The sequence below is a fragment of the Bombina bombina genome, chromosome 1 (genome assembly GCF_027579735.1).
Source record: "Bombina bombina isolate aBomBom1 chromosome 1, aBomBom1.pri, whole genome shotgun sequence".
Classification (NCBI taxonomy): domain Eukaryota; kingdom Metazoa; phylum Chordata; class Amphibia; order Anura; family Bombinatoridae; genus Bombina; species Bombina bombina.
In genome coordinates this window covers 526887197-526913045 of record NC_069499.1, presented here as the reverse complement: position 1 = coordinate 526913045, position 25849 = coordinate 526887197, and the positions used below count along the sequence as shown (strand labels likewise).

General features: G+C 36.6%; 1 protein-coding gene across 1 annotated transcript; it reads right to left on the bottom strand.

The window, feature by feature from the left end:
- Positions 1–9137: 9137 nt before the first annotated feature.
- Positions 9138–24336, bottom strand: LOC128659448 (gamma-crystallin 1-like). The gene is made up of 4 exons (XM_053713077.1): positions 24325–24336; positions 19043–19102; positions 9568–9810; positions 9138–9410 (listed from the first exon to the last, which is right to left on the bottom strand). Exons 1-4 carry the CDS (start codon positions 24334–24336, stop codon positions 9138–9140), a joined length of 588 nt encoding a protein of 195 aa, XP_053569052.1.
- Positions 24337–25849: the final 1513 nt, after the last annotated feature.

Below are 25849 nucleotides of genomic sequence, written 5' to 3'. Positions count from 1 at the left end.
TAGGACAGATAACAAGAGAGATAAGAGAAAGAATAAATGAACTTAAGTCCAATATTAGGTGTAAAAATAGAGATGCCCCTGTCTCCTCGCACTACTAGTCAATGGGACATAATATAAGCCAACTAAGGTTCCAGTTAATAGAGATGGTAAACAAACCATGGAAGGGAGGAGCCGAGAGCATCTCCTTAAAAAGAGAGATATAATGGATTTATAAATTAGATACACTGCATCAGAAAGTTCTCAATCAATACTTTGACTGGACATTATTTTTGTGAATCAGTTTTCTTTTTCCTGTTTATGATTTTTAAAATTTTGGTATATGTAGTTGTGCCTTAATTCATCTGATTTGTTTTTTTTTTTACATATAGGCAGATGCATTATTGTTAGAATTAAAATAGAGATTATATATTCTTATTTATAAATTAGATGTATCTGCAAAATGTAATAATATTATTTGACCACTAGATGGAGTCATTGCACTATGGGTTTGGCACCATAACAGTGTATAAAAGAGATCTGTATAGATGTAATTTTAGCTGACATCACTAAGAGCCAATAAGTGGCCCAAAACTTTGTATTTTAACCCCAAATTGTGGTATTAATAAAAGATTTTCTACGCTCCTATCTAAGGCTGGATTGCATTATTGAACTGAAGTATACACCTAGCTATAATAACCTGTATAAGGGTTTTATATTAAAGAGGGGTTTCTGAGTGTTACAATAAGAGGTCATGTCCCTTTAAGGGAGCTGAGATCGATAGGTTTAAATACTTATCCCCCCATCCAGCTTCCTTAAGTCCTTTGGAGTTGCCTAGGCAATGAGATGTCACCGGAATTCCCAGATTTCCTGGACCACCAGGGATTTGGAGGTAAGTGCAGGGGGCCGCTATAAGCTCCAAAAGCTTCACCCCCACCACCCCCAGATGACGACCCAAGGTTGTCATCCACACTTAACTCCTTGTGTGGATTATGACCAAATATCAACTTGTGCTGTTAAGAGGTTAATGGACATCTGAGACTTAAACTTAAAATATACTGCATGGAAGTGCAAACCAAAAGTGAGTATGCTACATTATACAGAAGCACTTTATTTAACAAGAGAATGTTATATATTTTTAAGGAGGGTGGCAGAGTTTACTTTGCATTAGAGGCACATTGTAAATATATACAGGTAGCCCTCGGTTTACGCCGGAGTTAGGTTCCAGGAGGAATGGTTGTAAATCGAAACCGTTGTAAATTGAAACCCAGTTTATAATGTAAGTCAATGGGAAGTGAGGGAGTTAGGTTCCAGGCCCCTCTCAAAATTGTTAGAAGTAACACCTAATACATTATTTTTAAAGCTTTGAAATGAAGACTTTAAATGCTAAACAGCATTATAAACCTAATAAAATTATCACACAACATAGAATATATAATTAAACTAATTTAAATGAACAAAAACATTTGCTAAACAGCTTTATAAACCTAATAAAATAATCACACAACACAGACTTCACTTGCATTTTTCTGCAAACAGTTCTTTCTATGCATTCCAATCTGGACTGATTTATAGACAGGAAGATCTTGTTCCTTTGAAATCTGCTCGATAGCTCAGGTCTGGTTAAACTGGTTAATTTCAGATTTCTTGGCTTTGCTGCAACACAAGCGGACAGCTCCACCTACTGGCTATTTTAATAAATGCACTGCTTCTCAATGCTTTTCAATAGCAGTCACATGACTGGAAAAAAAGGTTGTTTTTCTGAAATGGTGTAAATTGAACCGTTGTAAAACGAGGGTCACCTGTATATATACAGTATATATATATATATATATATATGTAACCAAGAGAGGGTAAAATATAGGGGCGCTTAGTATAAAGAGCTAATTAATGTGTATAAAGGGTCACAATATAGGACCGCTGGATAGTAATTAGGGAATGTAGAAAGTAGTTAAAAAAACAAATACATATATAAAACTCTTGCAGTATATAAATAGAAAATATTTCAAGTATCAAACATCAAACATCAAAGGCTGGCTAGAGCAAAGATACACTGGTCTAGCAGATGGTGCCGTTAATACTAAAACACCACAGTGGACAGAGAAGAATCACAGTACATACAGTCAAAATGTGCAATTACAAAAGTAAATCCACAAGATATACATGCAAATAGAGTCCATAAGTGATTCTTCTCTGTCCACTGTGGTGTTTTAGTATTAACGGCACCATCTGCTAGACCAGTGTATCTTTGCTCTAGCCAGCCTTTGATGTTTGATGTTTGATACTTGAAATATTTTTTATTTATATACTGCGAGAGTTTTATATATGTATTTGTTTTTTTAACTACTTTCTACATTCCCTAATTACTATCCAGCGGTCCTATATTGTGACCCTTTATACACATTAATTAGCTCTTTATACTAAGCGCCCCTATATTTTACCCTCTCTTGGTTACAGATTTCTTGTTCTATATATTAGGTCTGTGGGGTTTGGGGATCCCACTTCCCTAATAAGTAATTTTGGGGCAGCATAGTGAGCCATCTATTCTCTTTTTATTATATATATATATATATTTTTTTTTTTTTTTCTTCTTCCAAATTAGGATTCTTACTGGCATCACCTATTTTTGCGCCGTTATCATAAAATTTTTCTCTTTGTATACATATATATATATACAGTAGACTCTCAGTTACACGGCACTCAAGCAACCAGCACTCTCATGTTACAGCATAAATGTGCTCTATAACAAACAAACAGTCCGGATCTTTTGAAACAGCAGGAGCTGTGGTAGATAGACTAATAGACAGGCACAGTAATTGATGTCTCAGGACTCTTTTCTGCTACACTAATCCTTCCCACACTCAATACCTCTCCGGTGGCCAGTCTTCTACTAACCGATGCAGGGTAGAGTGCTTGTACTGCCTGTCTAATGAGATACCTTTCCGGTCGGTAGCGTGTTTCCTGTTGAAGTCCACCTCAGAGTGATGATACGTCCTGTTGTCACTTTGCGTCTAGTGTGCGCCTCTACCTCTCTGCAACTGACACCTGCCCATGTGATCCACGAATAACCAATGATGTAAAAGATTTGCCCCAATAGAAAAAACAATAGTGGCCCAGCTCAAAGGATAATCATCAAAGTTCAAAAGTACAGTACGTATTTAAATATTAATCTAATATCAAGTAAATACAGCGTTTATAGTAAAATCTGGGCCTATTTTTAATAGTAACTCTCAAGCAACCAGAAATACACTTATCTGGAATCTACCAATCCCCATGGGTGATGGTTAATTGAGAGTTTACTGTGTATATATATATATATATATATATATATGCATAAGCACAGGATATACACATGTGAAGACTTTTTTTGCCCAAAAAATATTAAGTAAAACCTGTTTAAATTTAAATTTAAGGAGAACTGACCTCCGTTGAGGTTTAGCATCTGTGCCATGCCATGGCTTGAAGGAAAAAGGGAAAAACCTCATTGATTAAACCTAAAAAAAAATGAGTTATTATTATATTATGCATATAATTGTTTCAAAAGTAAATTTTGATTTAGCAGAATGCAAACTCATTTTCACTGGATGTTATCAGATGCTATGGCATAAAGGCCATTTAAATTTTAACAAAGTAACTGATAAGTTGTATTATCTGAGGCAGTAATCTTATTTTTATCACAGTTTAGGTAGTTGAAGAAGATAAATTATAAATGGGATCAATGTATTGTGAACAGATTATTTGTTCCAGAGAGTATAGAAAAATTAGTATGTAGAAGCAATGTGAGGTTTTAAAGAGGATCAAGATAAGGGATATAGGTTAAATTGTACAGTGAAGGAAGACGTTTTATAGGAACCAAAGCATTACCACGTAGGAAGACCAGCAAGAGAACATCAATCATAAAACGTTCAAATTACTTCCAGTGATCCATTGGACCTTCTACAAACATGGTCTCCATAACTTGAAAGATACTGTATGTTCCTCCTCCATGCACCTCTACTAGCTCTTAGATGATTGATTGATAGAGAGAGTCAGACAGACAGACATTTATAATAAAATATACAATAATTTTCTGCTATATTGTATATCCATGACTTAAAGAAATACAAAGAAGAAAAAGAGGTATCTTGTGGCACACTTAAACGGAGAGCTTATATTTTCAATCTATATATCAGAAAAGGCACTAAGGAAGAAATTAAATTAAAATATAACTTTTATTGATTTCTTTAAAATAAAAACATTTATTGTGTTAATGAGTTGTCACCCTTGAGATTCATAGGAACAGCTAAATATCTACTATTACAGAGTAAACTGTATCAGTTCATGTATAGTTTTCCTATTTCCGTAGGAATATACTTGTGCACATTTGTGTCAAATATCAATAGAAATGATCTGAGTCATCGTACACTAATTACCATTGTTAAAATATAAGGTGCAAAAACATTAAACATACTCGCCTAGATTTAGAGTTTTGTCGGTAAGGACCCGCGTAGCTAACGCTGGCTTTTTTCTGGCCGCACCATTAAAATAACTCTGGTATTGAGAGTCCACAAAAAGGCTGCGTTAGGCTCCAAAAAAGGAGCGTAGAGCATTTTTAACGCAGCTTCAACTCTCGATACCAGAGTTGCTTACGCAAGCGGCCAGCCTCAAAAACGTGCTCGTGCACGATTCCCCCATAGGAAACAATGGGGCTGTTTGAGCTGAAAAAAACCTAACACCTGCAAAAAAGCCGCGTTCAGCTCCTAACGCAGCCCCATTGTTTGCTATGGGGAAACACTTCCTACGTCTGCACCTAACACCCTAACATGTACCCCGAGTCTAAACACCCCTAGCCTTACACTTATTAACCCCTAATCTGCCGCCCCCGCTATCGCTGACCCCTGCATATTATTTTTAACCCCTAATCTGCTGCTCCGTAAACCGCCACTACTTACATTATCCTTATGTACCCCTAATCTGCTGCCCCTAACACCGCCGACCCCTATATTATATTTATTAACCCCTAATCTGCCCCCCTCAACGTCGCCTCCACCTGCCTACACTTATTAACTCCTAATCTGCCGAGCGGACCTGAGCGCTACTATAATAAAGTTATTAACCCCTAATCCGCATCACTAACCCTATAATAAATAGTATTAACCCCTAATCTGCCCTCCCTAACATCGCCGACACCTAACTTTTTAACCCCTAATCTGCCGACCGGAGCTCACCGCTACTATAATAAATGTATTAACCCCTAAAGCTAAGTCTAACCCTAACACTAACACCCCCCTAAGTTAAATATCATTTTAATCTAACGAAATTAATTAACTCTTATTAAATAAATTATTCCTATTTAAAGCTAAATACTTACCTGTAAAATAAATCCTAATATAGCTACAATATAAATTATAACTACATTGTAGCTATTTTAGGATTAATATTTATTTTACAGGCAACTTTGTAATTATTTTAACCAGGTACAATAGCTATTAAATAGTTAAGAACTATTTAATAGTTACCTAGTTAAAATAATAACAAAATTACCTGTAAAATAAATCCTAACCTAAGTTACAATTAAACCTAACACTATACTATCATTAAATTAATTAAATAAAATACCTACAATTACCTACAATTAAACCTAACACTACACTATCAATAAATAAATTAAATACAATTCCTACAAATAACTACAATGAAATAAACTAACTAAAGTACAAAAAATAAAAAAGAACTAAGTTACAAAAAATAAAAAAATATTTACAAACATAAGAAAAATATTACAACAATTTTAAACTAATTACACCTACTCTAAGCCCCCTAATAAAATAACAAAGACCCCCAAAATAACAAAATGCCCTACCCTATTCTAAATTACTACATTTCCATTTCAAAGCTCTTTTACCTTACCAGCCCTGAACAGGGCCCTTTGCGGGGCATGCCCCAAGAAATTCAGCTCTTTTGCCTGTAAAAAAAAACATACAATACCCCCCCCAACATTACAACCCACCACCCACATACCCCTAATCTAACCCAAACCCCCCTTAAATAAACCTAACACTAAGCCCCTGAAGATCTTCCTACCTTGTCTTCACCCTACCAGGTTCACCGATCCGTCCTGAAGAGCTCTTCCGATGTCCTGATCCAAGCCCAAGCGGAGGGCTGAAGAGGTCCATGATCCGGCTGAAGTCTTCATCCAAGCGGGAGCTGAAGAGGTCCATGATCCGGATGAAGTCTTCATCCAAGCGGGAGCTGAAGAGGTCCATGATCCGGATGAAGTCTTCTATCAACGGCATCTTCAATCTTCTTTCTTCCGGATCCATCTTGCAGACCTCCGACGCGGAACATCCTCTTCTCCCGACTCCTACTAGCCGAATGACGGTTCCTTTAAGGGACGTCATCCAAGATGGCGTCCCTCGAATTCCGATTGGCTGATAGGATTCTATCAGCCAATCGGAATTAAGGTAGGAATATTCTGATTGGCTGATGGAATCAGCCAATCAGAATCAAGTTCAATACGATTGGCTGATTCGATCAGCCAATCAGATTGAGCTTGCATTCTATTGGCTGTTCCGATTAGTTCTTTTTTATTTTTTGTACTTTAGATAGTTTATTTCATTGTAGTTATTTGTAGGTATTGCATTTAATTTATTTATTGATAGTGTAGTGTTAGGTTTAATTGTAGATAATTGTAGGTATTTTATTTAATTAATTTATTGATAGTGTAGTGGTAGGTTTAATTGTAGATAATTATAGGTATTTTATTTAATTAATTTATTGATAGTGTAGTGGTAGGTTTAATTGTAACTTAGGTTAGGATTTATTTTACAGGTAAATATGTAATTATTTTAACTATTTTAGCTATTAAATAGTTCTTAACTATTAAATAGCTATTGTACCTGGTTAAAATAATTACAAAGTTACCTGTAAAATAAATATTAATCCTAAAATAGCTACAATGTAATTATTCGTTATATTGTAGCTATATTAGGGTTTATTTTACAGGTAAGTATTTAGCTTTAAATAGGAATAATTTATTTAATAAGAGTTAATTAATTTCGTTTGATTAAAATTATATTTAACTTAGGGGGGTGTTAGTGTTAGGGTTAGACTTAGCTTTAGGGGTTAATACATTTATTAGAATAGCGGTGAGCTCCGGTCGGCAGATTAGGGGTTAATAATTGAAGTTAGGTGTTGGCGATGTTAGGGAGGGCAGATTAGGGGTTAATACTATTTATTATAGGGTTAGTGAGGCGGATTAGGGGTTAATAACTTTATAATAGTAGCAGTGCGGTCCGCTCGGCAGATTAGGGGTTAATAAGTGTAGGCAGGTGGAGGCGACATTGTGGGGGGCAGATTAGGGGTTAATAAATATAATATAGGGGTCGGCGGTGTTAGGGGCAGCAGATTAGGGGTACATAGCTATAATGTAGGTGGCGGCGCTTTGCGGTCGGCAGATTAGGGGTTAATTATTGTAGGTAGCTGGCGGCGAAGTTGTGGGGGGCAGATTAGGGGTTAATAAATATAATACAGGGGTCGGCGGTGTTAGGGGCAGCAGATTAGGGGTACATAAGTATAACGTAGGTGGTGGTCGGCAGATTAGGGGTTAAAAAAATTTAATCGAGTGGCGGCGATGTGAGGGGGCCTCGGTTTAGGGGTACATAGGTAGTTTATGGGTGTTAGTGTACTTTAGAGTACAGTAGTTAAGAGCTTTATGAACCGGCGTTAGCCCAGAAAGCTCTTAACTACTGACTTTTTTCCTGCGGCTGGAGTTTTGTCGTTACTTCAGACACAACTGTAAATACCGGAGTTAGAAAGATCCCATTGAAAAGATAGGATACGCAATTGACGTAAGGGGATCTGCGGTATGGAAAGTCGCGGCTGAAAAGTGAGCGTTAGACCCTATTTTGAGTGACTCCAAATACCGGAGTTAGCCTAAAACCAGCGTTAGGAGCCTCTAACGCTGGTTTTCACGGCTAACGCCAAACTCCAAATCTAGGCCACTGTGTCCAGGATCACACAGGGTTACTAGATAGTGATATGACTATAGATGTGGCTTGCAATTTCAAGAGGTGGGGTGATATGTCAAAATATTATTGTGTAGCAATATATGTGGGGTAATCATTACATTCAAAATTAATTACTGGGCATTACACATGCTATCTTGCGTTTTAAGCCAAATCAGTCTGTGTCCGTTCTGGGTAATGCTGTAATATTGTTTAAGCACCCTCTTCGGCAACTGGTGAATAAGATTTATATATATTGCTACACAATAATATTTTGACATATCACCCCACCTCTTGAAATTGCAAGCCACATCTATAGTCATATCACTATCTAGTAACTCTGTGTGATCCTGGACACAGTATTTTTAATGTTTTTGCACCTTATATTTTAACAATGGTAATTAGTGTACGATGACTCAGATCATCTCTAGGGATATTTGACACAAATGAGCACAAGTATATTCCTACGGAAATAGGAAAACTATACATGAACTGATACAGTTTACTCTGTAATAGTAGATATTTAGCTGTTCCTATGAATCTCATGGGTGACAACTCAGTACAAATTGGAATGTACTCTTTATTGTGAAAACACAAATTTTCCCTATTTTTATTCTCATTAACACAATAAATGTTTTTATTTTAAAGAAATCAATAAAAGTTATATTTTAATTTAATTTCTTCCTTAGTGCCTTTTCTGATATATAGATTGAAAATATAAGCTCCCCATTTAAGTGTGTCACAAGATACCTCTTTTTCTTCTCTGTATTTCTTTGATATATAACTTGGTATCAGGCACTGCCCTCCAGGGATACATAGGCCTACCCTGCTGGGACTTTTGAGAGCTTTGACCTGTTCCCAAACGTAAATCCCCTTTTTCTCTTGGGGGAATTACTAAATCTTAATATATACCATGACTTACTCAAAATATGATTTCTCATAATTGGTCACATTTATAAAGTTCTACCAGTACTTACTGTATATATGTAAATGATTACTAAATTGTTTAGTTCCCATCTATGCAAAATTCTGTATCTATATTAAGTGTCATTTAAAAAAAAAACACAACTTTTAATTTTATCATGTCCTGTAGATAGCAATGTGAAATATTTCATAAACACATCAGATGTTTTAAATCCAAATAATTTATTATCTCTCTTTGGAAAGGAATTACATTCAGTGGAAGTCTATGGCACGTCTGAAGGAGCCGACTTTGCTATTGAGGCCACCCCAGTCACTGTATCTCCTATACTCTCCAGGTCTCAGGTAGTACTGACGTCCCTTGTAGTTAGGTTCGTCATAGAAGATCCAGTGGCCTTCAAGGACATTGCAGGAGTGGATATCATGGTAGCGGAACTTCTCAAAAACTTGAGGACAATCTTCAGTGAACTCCATCATTTGTCCTTTAAAGTCTTCTCTCTCATAAACTTTTATCTTACATGAGCCCTGCTAGAAATATATATTAAAAATACATTTTAAAAATGTCTTATTAATGAACATTTGACAAAATTTATTTTAAACTCTACCTGTATTTCGTTTGCAGTTTTAAAATAATCTATTGAATCTATTAATCAGCAAGAACATTAACATCATTATTTTCAGATACCTGTGGTATGATCCTGCAAGATCGGATAGTGTCTCCAAATCCCATACACTGGTTAAAATCAGGATATTCTCCTCTTTTCAAAAATAACTGGCAACCTCTGTAATTGGGAAACTCATAGACCATCCAGTTTCCGTGTTCTACCCGGATAGAACCACAACGGTTAAAAAAGGATAACAAGTCAGAGCTATCCCCGCTACATTCATAAGAGTGTCCCTTGAAGTCCCGGTCCTCGTAAAAGATGATCTGTAGTGTAAAAAATATTCACAAAATATAAGCTTAGGTGTTTTTTTCTGAATTAAAGGGGCGTTAAAAACATCTTGCTTTGTGTAATAAAATGTTCTTGCCCTATGTTCACTAGAGTGGCCAAAATGCAAATTCTGTAACATAGGTTTTCAAAATGCTTCCTGTAAAATAGGTGTTGTAGGCAATCTGCAGTGTTTTGAAAGTTAGATTACAGAATTAGTTTTTTTGGTCTTTCTAGGTACTATGGTTCTCGGCTGTTCTAGACAGTCAGTGGATGATCTGGAAAAAGATTTGGATGGATTTTATGATCAGACCACAGGGTCCGTAAGTTATATGCTTATATAAACCCTCAGATCAGCCATATTAGAAAAAAGTAAATTGAAACACCTAACGAACAGCGCCATAGCCTGTACGACGATGCTGCCGATCGTTGGTGGTGTGGGAGGGGCAGGAACGGATGGGACTGCTACACTGCAGAAAATAAATAAATGCAGACAGCAGCCATATTAGAAAATGAGGTCTCAGACCTGATACCATCAGTTCACAGCATTTTTAGATGTTCAATACTGAGAGTGTAGGACATGTAGTTTTACACAAAAGCAAGAAGTGTTAAATGTCCTTTGAAAGTATCCATTTTGTAATTTAAGTATCTAAGTTTTAAAAGTTGCCCAAACCTGTCAAACTTGGCATTGTAATTATGATAGTAAATTAACTAGAATGAAAATAACTGGCTTTTGTTTTCAAAAAGTCGTTTACATCCCAAATTCTTAGCTGTAAAATTACTTTAAATCATCACGCCATGCACTCAAGTGCACTCTATTCAAACTTTACTCTGCTGTATCTAAAACATAGCATTAGATATATGTTTCATCAGACAGTGAACATTACTACAGCAGTGTAAGTTTGCACATATGTATTTATTGCTAGATTTTATTTAAATTTATTCAAATTCAAACTGGCATAATTTAGTCTTTGTTCCTTTGCTTCTACACAAAGTAATACATTTTAGTATATCATCATATTAAAGGATACTTCTGTATAAGCCAGTAATATGACAAGTCTAATCATGCACAGTAAAATATTTTGCAGTGTACTTGCATTATTATTTTATTTTTTTTAAAGTGCATTCTCCAGACTCCAGAAACGTAACCCTGCTGCATATCTGTCCCTAACTGTCCTCAGTGAATGTGGTACAAGAAGAATGAGAGCAAGGATATGAACCTGAAGAAGTTTGTCATAAAGAAAAAGCAGACAGGATGTTATTGAACATGACAACAATTGTTGAAGCCATTTTCTAACTCTGAAAGAGCAAAAGGAGGAAAACGCTGATTTTATATATGACCTAATCAAATGCACCACAGATGTCAATGTAAATTCATGATTGACAACATCATTTAAACTTCCTTTAAACATATACTATCACCCTCCTACATCATGCAGTATTTATCAGCATGACATATTTAGTTATCAATGATTCAGATATAATCAATAGAAGAACATCCAACACTAAGACTCATTTTTTAGTTTATAGAATTAATAATCAGAAAAACATATTATGATTGAAGATTAGAATTAATAATCATATTTAGTCTGTCTAGTCTCTGCTTGCTTAAAAACCAAAATTAAAATCACCATAAAATGTTTAATTGAGCATAGGCAATGAGCATTAAAGTACTTATTGTAATTGGTTTTGTCTAATTACACTCTGCAGATTAGGATTTACCCTTCCCTCACAGAGTCTTATAAGAATACTTAAATATGCAGCAGTGTGGGGCAGATTTATCAAATGTCTGAGCGAACATGATTCACTGCACATAATTTAACATTGCACAAGCATTTCTGGTGAAATGCTTGTGCAATGCCACCCCCTGCAAATTTGCGGTCAATCGGCCACTAGCAGGGGGTGTCAATCATCCCGATCGTACCTCAGAGGTGGCAGATGAGTTAAGGAGCAGTGGTCTTATGATCGCTGCTTCTTAACTCTTGTTTCCGGTGACTGCAGCATCCGATGATTGCTAAATTTACTCCTTTGTCTGACTCTGTTTATCCTAAAACGTATGCAGACTTCGCTATGTTCTTCCCAACTTCACCAATTCCTTTATAATTCTAAGCTGCTTATTTACTAGAGACGGAAGTGATATGTGAGGTTTTGGACATCAGGTATCAAATATAACATTGAAAGTGATGACGCTGGAGCAGCTTAAAACTAGTAAGGATGGAGAGACTACTTAGTGAATTTAGCAGAGTAATAGTTGATAATTGCAAGACTTTGATTTCATCTGGCTTCTTATTGTCCACAATAAAGGAGATCAGGAAAACATACTCAAGGGTTTTAAAGAAGTTAATCCCTGAAGCACTCTAGATTTGCAAAACCCACCAATTTTCAGTAAACAAAATTTACTTATCAATCACCCCTCTTTATAAAATAGTTTTATGATTTGTTCTAGTGGTCATTGTGTCATAAGAATCATGCGCATCCCAAACATTGTCAGTCATTTAATATAACTACTTCTCTGTCCACTTTTTCAATGCTGCACATTTGTTAAATTTTAAATCAGCTTCTCAATATACTTTATAATACAATATAAAATATTAGTCTTACCTTTCCCATTGTAGCTTTTTGGATATAATCTGCAAATCACACTGACTTGCTAACAACTGTGCCTTATATACACCATATAAACATAGGCTGAAAATGTGCACAAAAAGCAGTTGTGGGCCTGTCGGTCATTGGAGGTGAATCATGCTCTTTGTGTTCTGTAGGATGTATTCTTTGTAAACTAGTAGAGATGGGGTTATTGTTGTAGGGATTTGTTCCATTGTTCCTAAAGAAAGATCACTGCGTGAGTGTGAATCTGTCAGCAATGTTGCATTAAAGGGGCATAAAACCCCCAAAAAATTATTTCATGATTCAAATAGAACATACTATTTTAAATAACTTTCCAATTTATTTCTATTATCAAATGTTCTTCATTTTCTTTTTACGTTTTGTTGAAAAGCAAGTTAAGGAGTATGCATGTGTCAGCATTACTATATGGCAGCAATTTTGCAACAGTGTTATACATTAGCAAGACTAGGCAGCATTATTTCCTGTCCAGACATGTGCAAGCTACCTATCTAGATATTTTGGGTTTCATGTCCCTTTAAGCACAAAAGTGTGTGTATATACACACACTTTTGAGCCCTTCCCAGTCTAACACCATGGCATATAAAATATATTTTTAAAACAAATGGAATCACTTTTTTGTTTAGTTTTTTAATAGAAATACTTCAAATACTTTTGTTCTTCATTTAGAAGAAAATGTTCTTTTTATTTTTATATATATACAGTATTGGGCAAAAGGTGTGAAAAATGTTGTAAGTAAGAATGCTTTCAAAAGTAGAAATGTTAATAGTTTACTTTTGTCATATAACAAAATGCAAAGTTAGTCAACATAAGAAAAATCTAAATCAAATCAATATTTTATGTGACCACCCTTTGCTTTCAAAACAGCATCAATTCCTCTGGGTACACTTGCGAAAATTCAGGTAACTTGAAGACATATAGGGGCCGACTTATTATGCCCCAAATGCTGCTATATGCAGCTGTTTCTGCGCGAGTCTTCAGGCTCACCGGAAACATAAGTTAAGAAGCAGCGGTAATTAACTCATCCACCACCTCTGACGCGGTAGACAGCAATCTGCCATATCATATATGATCGGGTTGATTGATACCCCCTGCTAGCGGCCGATCTGCAGGGGGTGGCATTGCACAAGCATTTCACAAGGAATTCTTGTGCAATGATAAATGCCAACAGCGTCAGCATTTATCGATGTCTGGCGGACACAATCGTTACAGCAGATCATGTCTGCCAGACACATGATAAATCGGCCCCATAATCGGGTGCAGAATTAAACAATTATTCAGAACAGATCCAAAATATATCTATATACAGATTAATATAGCTAAATATTTTAAATAAATGAATATATTCTGCACTCCATGCACTGCAACCTTTCTTCTCTTTCTGTAATGCCTGGGTGACTCTTTAATCACTCTTTATACATGTCCATATGAAAAATATAGGGCACTCACAGGTCTTTTTATAGTTGATTCTTTATTTATTCAGTAAAAAATGACATAATTCAGGTCAACGTTTCGGCTCCACAATTGAGCCTTTTTCAAGACAATCTTAGTTTGTATGTGTGGCTTGTTCACATCGCCATATCCAAATGCTGTAATTGTATTTTGTACAGCGTCGACCTGAATTATGTCATTTTTTACTGAATAAATAATCAACTATAAAAAGACCTGTGAGTGCCCTCTAAAAGTTCCCTTGTATATCTGAGTTCAATAGGTATAAACGTTCAAGCGTTTTTCAAATAAACTTTCACAGATAAAGCAAAGCAATCCGAAGAAAAGCCGTCTCACAGATCAGCTGCTTTTTGTGATGTATAGACGGTGGGCGTGGCCTTATGTGTTTCGTAGGGTAACTCCCTACTTCATTAGAGGCCCTTACGCGTTTCGTAGGGTAACTACATATATAGATATTTACAAATAAACTCTTACATTTTCTGCTAAATGATGAACAAAGGTATTTGAAGTACTTCTTAATGCACATTCGGCTTTAGTGCATTTGTCCTAGTGCAACTTTGGGTTAGCTTGCAAGCGAAAGCCAAAAGGAGTTTTTGTAGCACACAGAAGTCTATGGGGAAAGGGAGTAAGCGTGGCTGAGCTGTCCAACTTCCAGATGTTAGCGCATCTGAGGCATTCCCTTGCACCCTAACATTTTACTTTCAACCTGTAATACAAGTACAAGATTCGAAGCACTATTGATTTAACTTGAGCGGTGTTAGCGCTCAACACAGTTAATATTTTTACTCTCTATTTGTAATCCAGTCCATAGAGTTTAGTTTATAGCAGGAATTATAAATATAAGTATTATATTGCAAAAGGTCTGAAAAAAAGATATAAATGTTCTTATTTCCTAAAGCTATTTTGAGTATGTTAATGTTTTTTCCTTTTTTTTTTGTACACCAGTGCCAGATATAAATTATCTTCTGAACTGATGCATACATTCATTGTAAACACAAAATGTAATTCCCTTAATATTATTATTATTTTTAGTTTTACCTGCTTTTCATGCAATTTAAGTCTGAAATTGTATTGATAAACCATGAACCATAAATTCAGCATACTCATGCCTAGAGTAACGAATGACCATTTTCTCTTGGTAGATAATTTATCTCAACTAAAAAACAGGCATCTGTCAATATGTTGGTTTTCTAAATCTTGGTGTTCCAAGCACCATGTGATCTTACAACCAAAGAAGTGAAGACAAAGAATCCTCATAACACATCTCTCTCTCTCTAGACCTTTCCTCTTAGTATTAACTAAAACACCTGGGAAATATGAACTGTTTATAGGCTGATTAAATAACAGGAACCCTAAAACTGACATGGTATCACGCACAAGATACTAATCCCAGTGCAGTATGTACACTGCTGCCTGTGAGTCAAGTGCACATTTGGCGTATATGCACCAATCAATCCTTGAAAAAGCCATATTAAGTGGGAAACGTATGCTAAAAGGTACGTCACTAGGGGGGGCGGAGGTTCATCTCTAAACTTTATGGCATTGTGGAGTAAGTCTGGTCTTCACTGTTTAACGTAGATAAACTTAGTGAGACTCTGTTTACTGTCTTTACAAACTTCTTTTATATGCTTGCTGTCTGTATGCCCAGAGGGACTTTATCTATCTGCCTCTATATTTTTTACTAGCTCGGTCGCAATATCTGAGATCCTGAAGTTAGCATGCTTCGGGTTTCGATCGCTCACAAAAGTTTTACTTTCAACTTGTAATACGCATGCTAACCCATGCACACAAAAATATTACTTCTAGTGGTGTTTTTTGCTTGAGCGGGAGTGCTAAATAGTACGCCACTTATAGTCTAGCTCTATATTTGCAAACACTAAGGTTAAATGTTATAGCATTATTCTATATGCCATACTGAAATAGGAAAATGCTATATTCATAAATAGTGCACCACTTGTAATCTAGCTCTATATTTGCAAACACTAAGGTTAAATGTTACAACATTATTTTATATGCAGGACTGAAATAGGAAAATGCTATATACCTATCGGTGTCTATGCTTTTTTGATATAAGAAGTGGACCTTAGCTCTGATTGGCCAGCATATATGAATGAATGCTTTTCTTTTTCCTGGGACTGTGGACTGCATCTGCTCATGCATTACAGATGGGCTTACACTGAAAGGACAGGAAGAATACGGTCTAGACAACATCACTGCTCAGTTTAAGAATTGTTTGTAGCTGTGAAAGGTGAAAAACAGGGGAAGAAGAAGTGCCATGCTAATTAGATATTTCAAGGCTTCTTTTACACCATAAAAAAACAACCTGAAATTGAAATGAATAAAGCATTACTAAACAAGAAGACGATGAAAACTGGAAAGATTGTTTAAAATGTTGAAAAATTAAAGGGACACTAAACACTAAGGGCCAGATTTAAAGTGGAATGCTAAATATCACTTTTGTAAAAGCTATATTTGCTCTCTACTGAGTAATGCCAGTGCATGCTAATGTGCGCTGGTATTATAAGTGGACAGCAATGCGAATGTGAGCTTACGTTCACATTGCTGGGAAGCATTGCGCTCACAAGAGCACGCTTCCATAGGCTCCAATGGGACCCTTGTCATGCCGTGAGGCACGGAATGAGTACCTCGCGCAGTGAAGGGGGTAAGTAGCACTGCAAATTGTAAATATATATGTACATGTTTGTATACATATATATATATATATATATATATGTGTTAATATGTGTATATACATATTAACACATAAATATATCTTATATAAGCACATATATATTTACTGGGAACACACAGTTCCTATAGACCGCAATGTAAAGGCCCCACACCCGCCAGCTTTACCCCCAAATACTGCTTAGTGCAGTTATTTTATTGAAAAATAAAAATGCTAAAATTTTTATTTTTTTAATAAAATACACTGTATTTTGAGGGCATTTGGGTCACATTTATAAAATTAACCGGAGATCTGATCTCTGGTTAATTTTTCATAAGCGCTAACTGCAACCTGGAGCTCGCAGTAGCAATAACCAGCCACTTGTAATGGCTGGTTATTTATTGCGCGCCCGCAAACATGCAAATGTGCCCATTTGTGGGCGCACAATAAATTAGCGCTCCACTTGTAATTTAGCCCTAAATACATTTCATGCATCTCCCTCTACTCACAGATGCTGCCATTGTAAAATCTAGGTTACATTGCAGGTATCCGAAGGAGAGTTGCTGCACATGTGCAAAAAGGTCAGCACTGCAATGTAATGAAATATAGATTTCAACATGGCAGCACCCATGATTAGAGGGGGACGGGGTATAACCCCAATACTATGCTTATAAAATATATTTAGTGTTGTGTCCCTTTAAGTAAAAGAGACAAGATACTCAGACAAGTTGTTGATATGGGTTCATTCAATTAAACAATGCCACAGGAACACCCATTCAAATGGGATTTTCTCTTTCCAACACATCCACTTGAAGGTTGTTTTCTTCTGCTATCTCTTGGTTGCATAACTTTTGTATAATAAATATTGTAGTATTGATATTTTCTGTATAGGTTTTGATTTCAACTAGCAAAATAATCTGTCTGTAAATGACAAAATAAAGGTAAAGGAGCAATTTGTAAGCAATTTAATACAATCCAGCAGGTAAAATGAATTATTAGGAACATATTAAAGTGCTGGGTAAAACTACAGTAGCAGGGTTACTACTTGTTTTTCCTCCTAAAGCTTTCTTTAATGCTGTTCTCTAATTTTAACTCCGTACAGAATCTAGTTGGTAAAGATCTGCAATTTATACTGGGCACCGCCATCTTGTAACTCGTGTATTGCTGCATAATGAGACAGATGCAGACCACTTTTTTTATAGCTGTTCCTTTCACTTTAGTTTAGCTCATATAATATAGAGAGGAAGCATTACAATTTGCACAGTTACATAACAAATATAAGTTCTGAAATATGAAGATGCAGAGCTTCACTAACTAATATTTGTAAGGGATTAAAATAAGAGAATAACTTTGAATACAGCTGCAGGCACAGGGGGGGAAATAATAGCATGGTAAGTAGTAACCTGCTACTGTAGTTGTACTCAGCAATGTAATGTCCCTTTAAATGAAAGAAAAATTACACTGTCCCTTTAAGAAAATACTTCTCAGAATGAGCACAATAGTATCTATATGGCACACATGAACTAGCAGTGTCTAGCTGTGAAAAATTATCAAAATGCACTGAGATATGAGGCGGCCTTCCAGGGTTTAGAAAATTAGCATATGAGACTATCTAGGTTTAGCTTTCAACAAAGAATACCAAGAGAACAAAGCAAATTTGATGATGTACATTGGGAAGTTGTTTAAAATTGCATTTCCTATCTAAATCAAGAAAGTTTAAATTTATCTAGACTGTCCCTTTACGTTGGCAAGGCAATGATCTTGGATAAATAAAACGGAAAACAAGAATTCGCAGTCATAATGAAATAACAAATAACATTTCTGAAGACCAGATTCAGTAAAACTCACAGCTCAGGAGAGATTATATTTGGTCACCTTTAAATTAGCAAGGTTTTCTCACACTAATCTGTGACGGGTTTTTCCATTTCAATCTGACCTGTAAAAAAACACTGTATCCCATCTACTTGTCATCACTGTGAAATATATATTACATAGGAAATGGTGCAAGTATAATTGCAACTATTTAAATTTGTTTTCCTATATAACTCTGCATTGTAAAGTAATTTAATTTTGCATATCATTAACAGAACATGTTTGTATTGAAAATTAAAGTTTTATTCACTTTATGACAAGGAGTTATGTTTTATTTCAGTAAAATATAAGAAACACATTTAAATGCTTAAAGTTACACAACCTTTTGAAATTAAATACAAAGTACAATATTAAAGCACATTAATACCCGTGTCAAATGCAAATGATTATTGTCGCCTTCTGCTCCAAAAAAATTACAAAATGAGGTCCTGATTTTTCTTTCTTTATGCAGACCATTTTTTAGACAAGCTTTATTGAATCTGGTCAATTATATTTTCCAAGTGTTTAGTAACAGATCTAAAGAGTAACAAAATACAAACTCTATAATTGTCTTAAACACTTTTGGTAGAAATAGCAGTTACAATGTACAACAAGAGAATGACATTATGGAGCTATACAATTTCCTTCTCTTCTTCTGTGACAGATTCAGATGAAAGTTCCATCCCATCAGCAGAATCCTACAACAATTAAAGAAAAGATTAGAGATTTTACTTTCATTTCATTTGCTTAGAAAGAGTGATGTGTTATTTTTGCACTACTGCTTGCAAATAACTAGGTGCAGGGGCAGAGCTACAGGGGATGCAGAGGACACAACCGAGGGTGGGGGCCCAGCTTTAAAAAAAAAAAATTCCTAGTTAAAAACGTTGACCTGCCACTGCCTGCACTGATATCATGTGAGTGACGTGATGCTTCACTAGTGTCTCTGTCTCTGACTACAGGGGTTAGTGTTTCTGTTTTACCCATTGGTACTTAAGTGTGTGTGTGCATGTGTGTATGTGTGTATGTGACTGTGTGTGTATCTTTGCATGTATGTGTGTGTGTGTGTATGTATGTGACTGTGTGTGTATTTATGCATGTATGTGTGTGTGTGTGTGTGTGTATGTATGTGACTGTGTGTTTATCTTTGCATGTATGTGTGTGTGTGTATCTTTATGGAACCAGCAAATTACAGACCTTGTTACTACAGCATGGGGGGGGGGAGGGTAAACAGTGTCACTATACAGTACCACTATATACAGTACGGGGGGGGCTGGACCATGTCATAGACTACTGTGGCCACTTTATAAAATACTGGGGCAGGTAGGGGCAGGCCAGCCATCTCACCGGCAGATTACAGACTGTGTCACTGACTCACTATATACAGTACTGGTGGGTTAAACAGTGTCACTATATACAGTAATATGGGGTCAGACCATCTCATAGACTGTGGGCACAGGGTACCTCCATTTGCAGACATGTAATCTGATTCAAATTTATTTTCCTTCTTAGATTCTTGCACCTGGGCCCTGTGGTTTCTAGTTACGCCTCTGACTAGGTGTACAAGAACTAATTGTAGGATTCAGGATTGCCATGTACTTTCCTTTGCAAATAATGTAATTCAGAGTGTTTTTTTTTTTTTTTTTAAATTGCACACATCACACATCACAGTGTTTTAACACAGTTATGTAGTTTCATTATTATTTGTAGAGCACGATCAGATTCTGCAGAATTTTTATTTGAATCATGGCTTATGGTTCACCACATTTACCTCTGAAATAGCTTAAATGTTCCCAACATATATTTTTTGACTGCTGAGATTACATGAGATATATTTATCTGAAGGCAGTATAAACAATATATCATTAACCTGTACTACTTGTGTATATACATACATAGTAACATAAGAATGCATTTTGAGACTTCTGTGAGCTGCTCCAGCTTTCCTGAGCTTACCACCAAATATAGCCCTCTACACGAAGCATCTAATACTAAGTTTGGCATATCTGAAACCTACTATTGAAAGCCTACCTAGCGAGATCATTTTTGCCAAGATCGCTGTTAGCTGCAGAGCCCGGAGCTACTTTGAAGGCCAGAACATCGGCCACGTGAAATACCCCCCCCCCCCCCCGGCAGGTTGCTTTACAGCTCCTGTCGTTAGTTTGCACTATAAGTGTATCTGTAATCTCCTATCCAATGTGCTGACCTGCGACCTATATAAGAGATCACTATGGACACGACAAGTTTTAATGCTGTTTTACAAGCACTACGTGAACTCCTCTCCGATCATCATGCGGCCTTGGAAGAAGAGCTGATAGCAGCATATGATTTCGGACTTCATAGTGCCTCAACAAACCACCTCGGCCAGGTCTATTTCAGTGACACACCTAAGTGATAGTGGGAGGGGTTTGCATATAAAGGGGTGTGGTTTTGCATATAAAGGGGCGTGGTACCTGTCAAATTAAGTTTGACGAGATATCCCTAATAGTACTACTAACGTAGATAAACTTAGTGAGACTCTGTTTACTGTCTTTACAAACTTCTTTTATATGCTTGCTGGCTGTACGCCCAGAGGGACTTTATCTATCTGCCTCTATATTTTTAAAGCCTATGGGGAGAAAAAACTAGCTCGGTAGCAATATCTGAGATCCTGACGTTAGCATGCTTCGTGTTTCGGTCGCTCACAAAAGTTTTACTTTCAACTTGTAATACGCGTGCTAACCCACGCCCACAAAAATATTACTTCTAGTGGGGTTTTTTGCTTGTGCGGGAGTGCTAAATAGTACACCACTTATAGTCTAGCTCTATATTTGCAAACACTAAGGTTAAATGTTATAGCATTATTCTATATGCCATACTGAAATAGGAAAATGCTATATTCATAAATAGTGCACCACTTGTAATCTAGCTCTATATTTGCAAACACTAAGGTTAAATGTTACAACATTATTTTATATGCAGGACTGAAATAGGAAAATGCTATATACCTATCGGTGTCTATGCTTTTTTGATATAAGAAGTGGACCTTAGCTCTGATTGGCCAGCATAGATGAATGAATGCTTTTCTTTTGCTTTTTTTCTGGGACTGTGGACTGCATCTGCTCATGCCTTACAGATGGGCTTACACTGAATGGACAGGAAGAATACGGTCTAGAAATAACATCACTGCTCAGAGCAGTTTAAGAATTGTTTGTAGCTGTGAAAGGTGAAGAACAGGGGAATAAGAAGTGCCATGATAATTAGATATTTCAAGGATTCTTTTACACCATAAAAAACAACCTGAAATTGAAATGAATAAAGCATTACTAAACAAGAAGAAGATGAAAACTGGAAAGATTATTTAAAATGTTGAAAATTTAAAGGGACACTAAACACTAAGGGCCAGATTAAAAGTGGAATGCTAAATATCACTTTTGTAAAAGCTATATTTGCTCTCTACTGAGTAATGCCAGTGCATGCTAATGTGCGCTGCTATTACAAGTGGACAGCAATGCGAACGTCAGCTTACGTTCACATTGCTGGGAAGCATTGCGCTCACAAGAGCACGCTTCCATAGGCTCTAATGGGAGCCTTGTCATGCTGTGAGACACAGAATGAGAACCTCGCGCAGCGAAGCGGGTAAGTAGCACTGCAAATTGTAAATATATATGTATATGATTATATACATATATATTTATGTGTTAATATGTGTATATATACATATTAACACATAAATATATATGTATATAAGCACATACAGGGAGTGCAGAATTATTAGGCAAATGAGTATTTTGACCACATCATCCTCTTTATGCATGTTGTCTTACTCCAAGCTGTATAGGCTCGAAAGCCTACTACCAATTAAGCATATTAGGTGATGTGCATCTCTGTAATGAGAAGGGGTGTGGTCTAATGACATCAACACCCTATATCAGGTGTGCATAATTATTAGGCAACTTCCTTTCCTTTGGCAAAATGGGTCAAAAGAAGGACTTGACAGGCTCAGAAAAGTAAAAAATAGTGAGATATCTTGCAGAGGGATGCAGCACTCTTAAAATTGGAAAGCTTCTGAAGCGTGATCATCGAACAATCAAGCGTTTCATTCAAAATAGTCAACAGGGTTGCAAGAAGCGTGTGGAAAAACCAAGGCGCAAAATAACTGCCCATGAACTGAGAAAAGTCAAGCGTGCAGCTGCCAAGATGCCACTTGCCACCAGTTTGGCCATATTTCAGAGCTGCAACATCACTGGAGTGCCCAAAAGCACAAGGTGTGCAATACTCAGAGACATGGCCAAGGTAAGAAAGGCTGAAAGACGACCACCACTGAACAAGACACACAAGCTGAAACGTCAAGACTGGGCCAAGAAATATCTGAAGACTGATTTTTCTAAGGTTTTATGGACTGATGAAATGAGAGTGAGTCTTGATGGGCCAGATGGATGGGCCCGTGGCTGGATTGGTAAAGGGCAGAGAGCTCCAGTCCGACTCAGACGCCAGCAAGGTGGAGGTGGAGTACTGGTTTGGGCTGGTATCATCAAAGATGAGCTTGTGGGGCCTTTTCGGGTTGAGGATGGAGTCAAGCTCAACTCCCAGTCCTACTGCCAGTTTCTGGAAGACACCTTCTTCAAGCAGTGGTACAGGAAGAAGTCTGCATCCTTCAAGAAAAACATGATTTTCATGCAGGACAATGCTCCATCACACGCGTCCAAGTACTCCACAGCGTGGCTGGCAAGAAAGGGTATAAAAGAAGAAAATCTAATGACATGGCCTCCTTGTTCACCTGATCTGAACCCCATTGAGAACCTGTGGTCCATCATCAAATGTGAGATTTACAAGGAGGGAAAACAGTACACCTCTCTGAACAGTGTCTGGGAGGCTGTGGTTGCTGCTGCACGCAATGTTGATGGTGAACAGATCAAAACACTGACAGAATCCATGGATGGCAGGCTTTTGAGTGTCCTTGCAAAGAAAGGTGGCTATATTGGTCACTGATTTGTTTTTGTTTTGTTTTTGAATGTCAGAAATGTATATTTGTGAATGTTGAGATGTTATATTGGTTTCACTGGTAAAAATAAATAATTGAAATGGGTATATATTTGTTTTTTGTTAAGTTGCCTAATAATTATGCACAGTAATAGTCACCTGCACACACAGATATCCCCCTAAAATAGCTATAACTAAAAACAAACTAAAAACTACTTCCAAAACTATTCAGCTTTAATATTAATGAGTTTTTTTGGGTTCATTGAGAACATGGTTGTTGTTCAATAATAAAATTAATCCTCAAAAATACAACTTGCCTAATAATTCTGCACTCCCTGTACATATATATTTACTGGGAACACACAGTTCCTATAGACCGCAATGTAAAGGCCCCACACCCGCTAGCTTTACCCCCAAATACTGCCTAGTGCAGTTATTTTATTGAAAAATAAAAATGCTAAATTTTTTATTTTTTTAACCCCTTAAGGACCAGCGACGTACCCTGTATGTCACTGGCCTTTTTTTGTGACTTGATTGTTTTATAGCGCGGTCTTGCCACCAGCGTTGAGACTGCTCTATTTCACAAAGCCTGCTGGAGGGAGGGCATTAATAGCGTGTTCTTGCTAGGCTTGTGCTATTATGTCCTGAAAAAACCCTTAACGACCAGTGACATACAGGGTGCATTGTGGTCATTAAAGGGTTAATAAAATACACTACACTGTATTTTGAGGGCATTTGGGGCACATTTATAAAATTAACCTGAGATCTGATCTCTGGTTAATTTTCTAAGCGCTAATTGCAAGCTCGAGCTCGCGGTAGCAATAACCAGCCACTTGTAATGGCTGGTTATTTATTGCGCGCCCGCAAACATGCAAATTTGCCCATTTGTGGGCGCACAATAAATTTGAGCGCCACTTGTAATTTAGCCCTAAATACATTTCATGCATCTCCCTCTACTCACAGGTGCTGCCATTGTGAAATCTAGGTTACATTGCAGGTATCCGAAGGAGAGTTGCTGCACATGTGCAAGAAGGTCAGCACTGCAATGTAATGAAATATAGATTTCAACATGGCAGCACCCATGATTAGAGGGGGACGGGGTATAACCCCAATACTATGCTTATAAAATGTATTTAGTGTTGTGTCCCTTTAAGTAAAAGAGACAAGATACTCAGACAAGTAGTTGATATAGGTTAATTCAATTAAACAATGTCACAGGAACACCCATTCAAATGGGATTTTCTCTTTCCAACACATCCACTTGAAGGTTGTTTTCTTCCACTATCTCTTGGTTGCATAACTTTTCTATAATAAATATTGTAGTATTGATATTTTCTGTATAGGTTTTGATTTCAACTAGCAAAATAATCTTTCTGTAAATGACAAAATAAAGGTAAAGGAGCAATTTGTAAGCAATTTAATACAATCCAGCAGGTAAAATGAATTATTAGGAACATATTAAAGGGACATTAAACTGCTGGGTAAAACTACAATAGCAGGGTTACTACTTGATTTTCCTCTTATAGCTTTCTTTAATGCTGTTCTCTAATTTTAACTCCGTACAGAATCTAATTGGTAAAGTTCTGCACTTCATACTGGGCACCGCCATCTTGTAACTCGTATATTGCTGCATAATGAGACAGATGCAGACCACTTTTTTGACAGCTGTACCTTTCACTTTAGTTTAGCTCATATAATATAGAGAGGAAGCATTAAATTTTGCACAGTTACATAACAAATATAAGTTCTGAAATGTGAAGATGCAGAGCTTCACTAACTAATACTTGTAAGGGGTTAAAATAAGAGAATAGCTTTGAATACAGCTGCAGGCACGGGGGGGGGGGGGGAATAATAGCATGGTAAGTAGTAACCTGCTACTGTAGTTGTACTCAGCAATGCAATGTCCCTTTAAATGAAAGAAAAATTACACTGTCCCTTTAAGAAAATACTTCTCAGAATGAGCACAATAGTATCTATATGGCACACATGAACTAGCAGTGTCTAGCTGTGAAAAATTATCAAAATGCACTGAGATATGAGGCGGCCTTCCAGGGTTTAGAAAATTAGCATATGAGACTATCTAGGTTTAGCTTTCAACAAAGAATACCAAGAGAACAAAGCAAATTTGATGATAAAAGTACATTGGGAAGTTGTTTAAAATTGCATTTCCTATCTGAATCAAGGAAGTTTAATTTTAACTAGACTGTCCCTTTAAGTTGGCAAGGCAATGATCTTGAATATATTAAACGGAAAACAAGAATTTGCAGTCATAATGACATAACAAATAACATTTCTGAAGACTAGATTCAGTAAAACTCACAGCTCAGGAGAGAATATATTTTGGTCACCTTTAAATTAGCAAAGTTTTTTCACACTAATCTGTGACGGGTTTTTCCATTTCAATCTGACCTGTAAAAAAACACTGTATCCCATCTATTTGCCATCACTGTGAAATATATATTACATAGGAAATGGTGCAAGTATAA

Bases quoted from the DNA above. Each gene is read 5' to 3' on its own strand.
- LOC128659448 (XM_053713077.1), bottom strand. The intron at 9,811-19,042 runs GTATAGCTCCAT...TTTACACTACAG, and splicing joins CAGAAGAAGAGAAGGAAATT to ATCATCTTTTACGAGGACCG. The intron at 9,411-9,567 runs GTATCTGAAAAT...ATATATTTCTAG, and splicing joins CTTGCAGGATCATACCACAG to CAGGGCTCATGTAAGATAAA.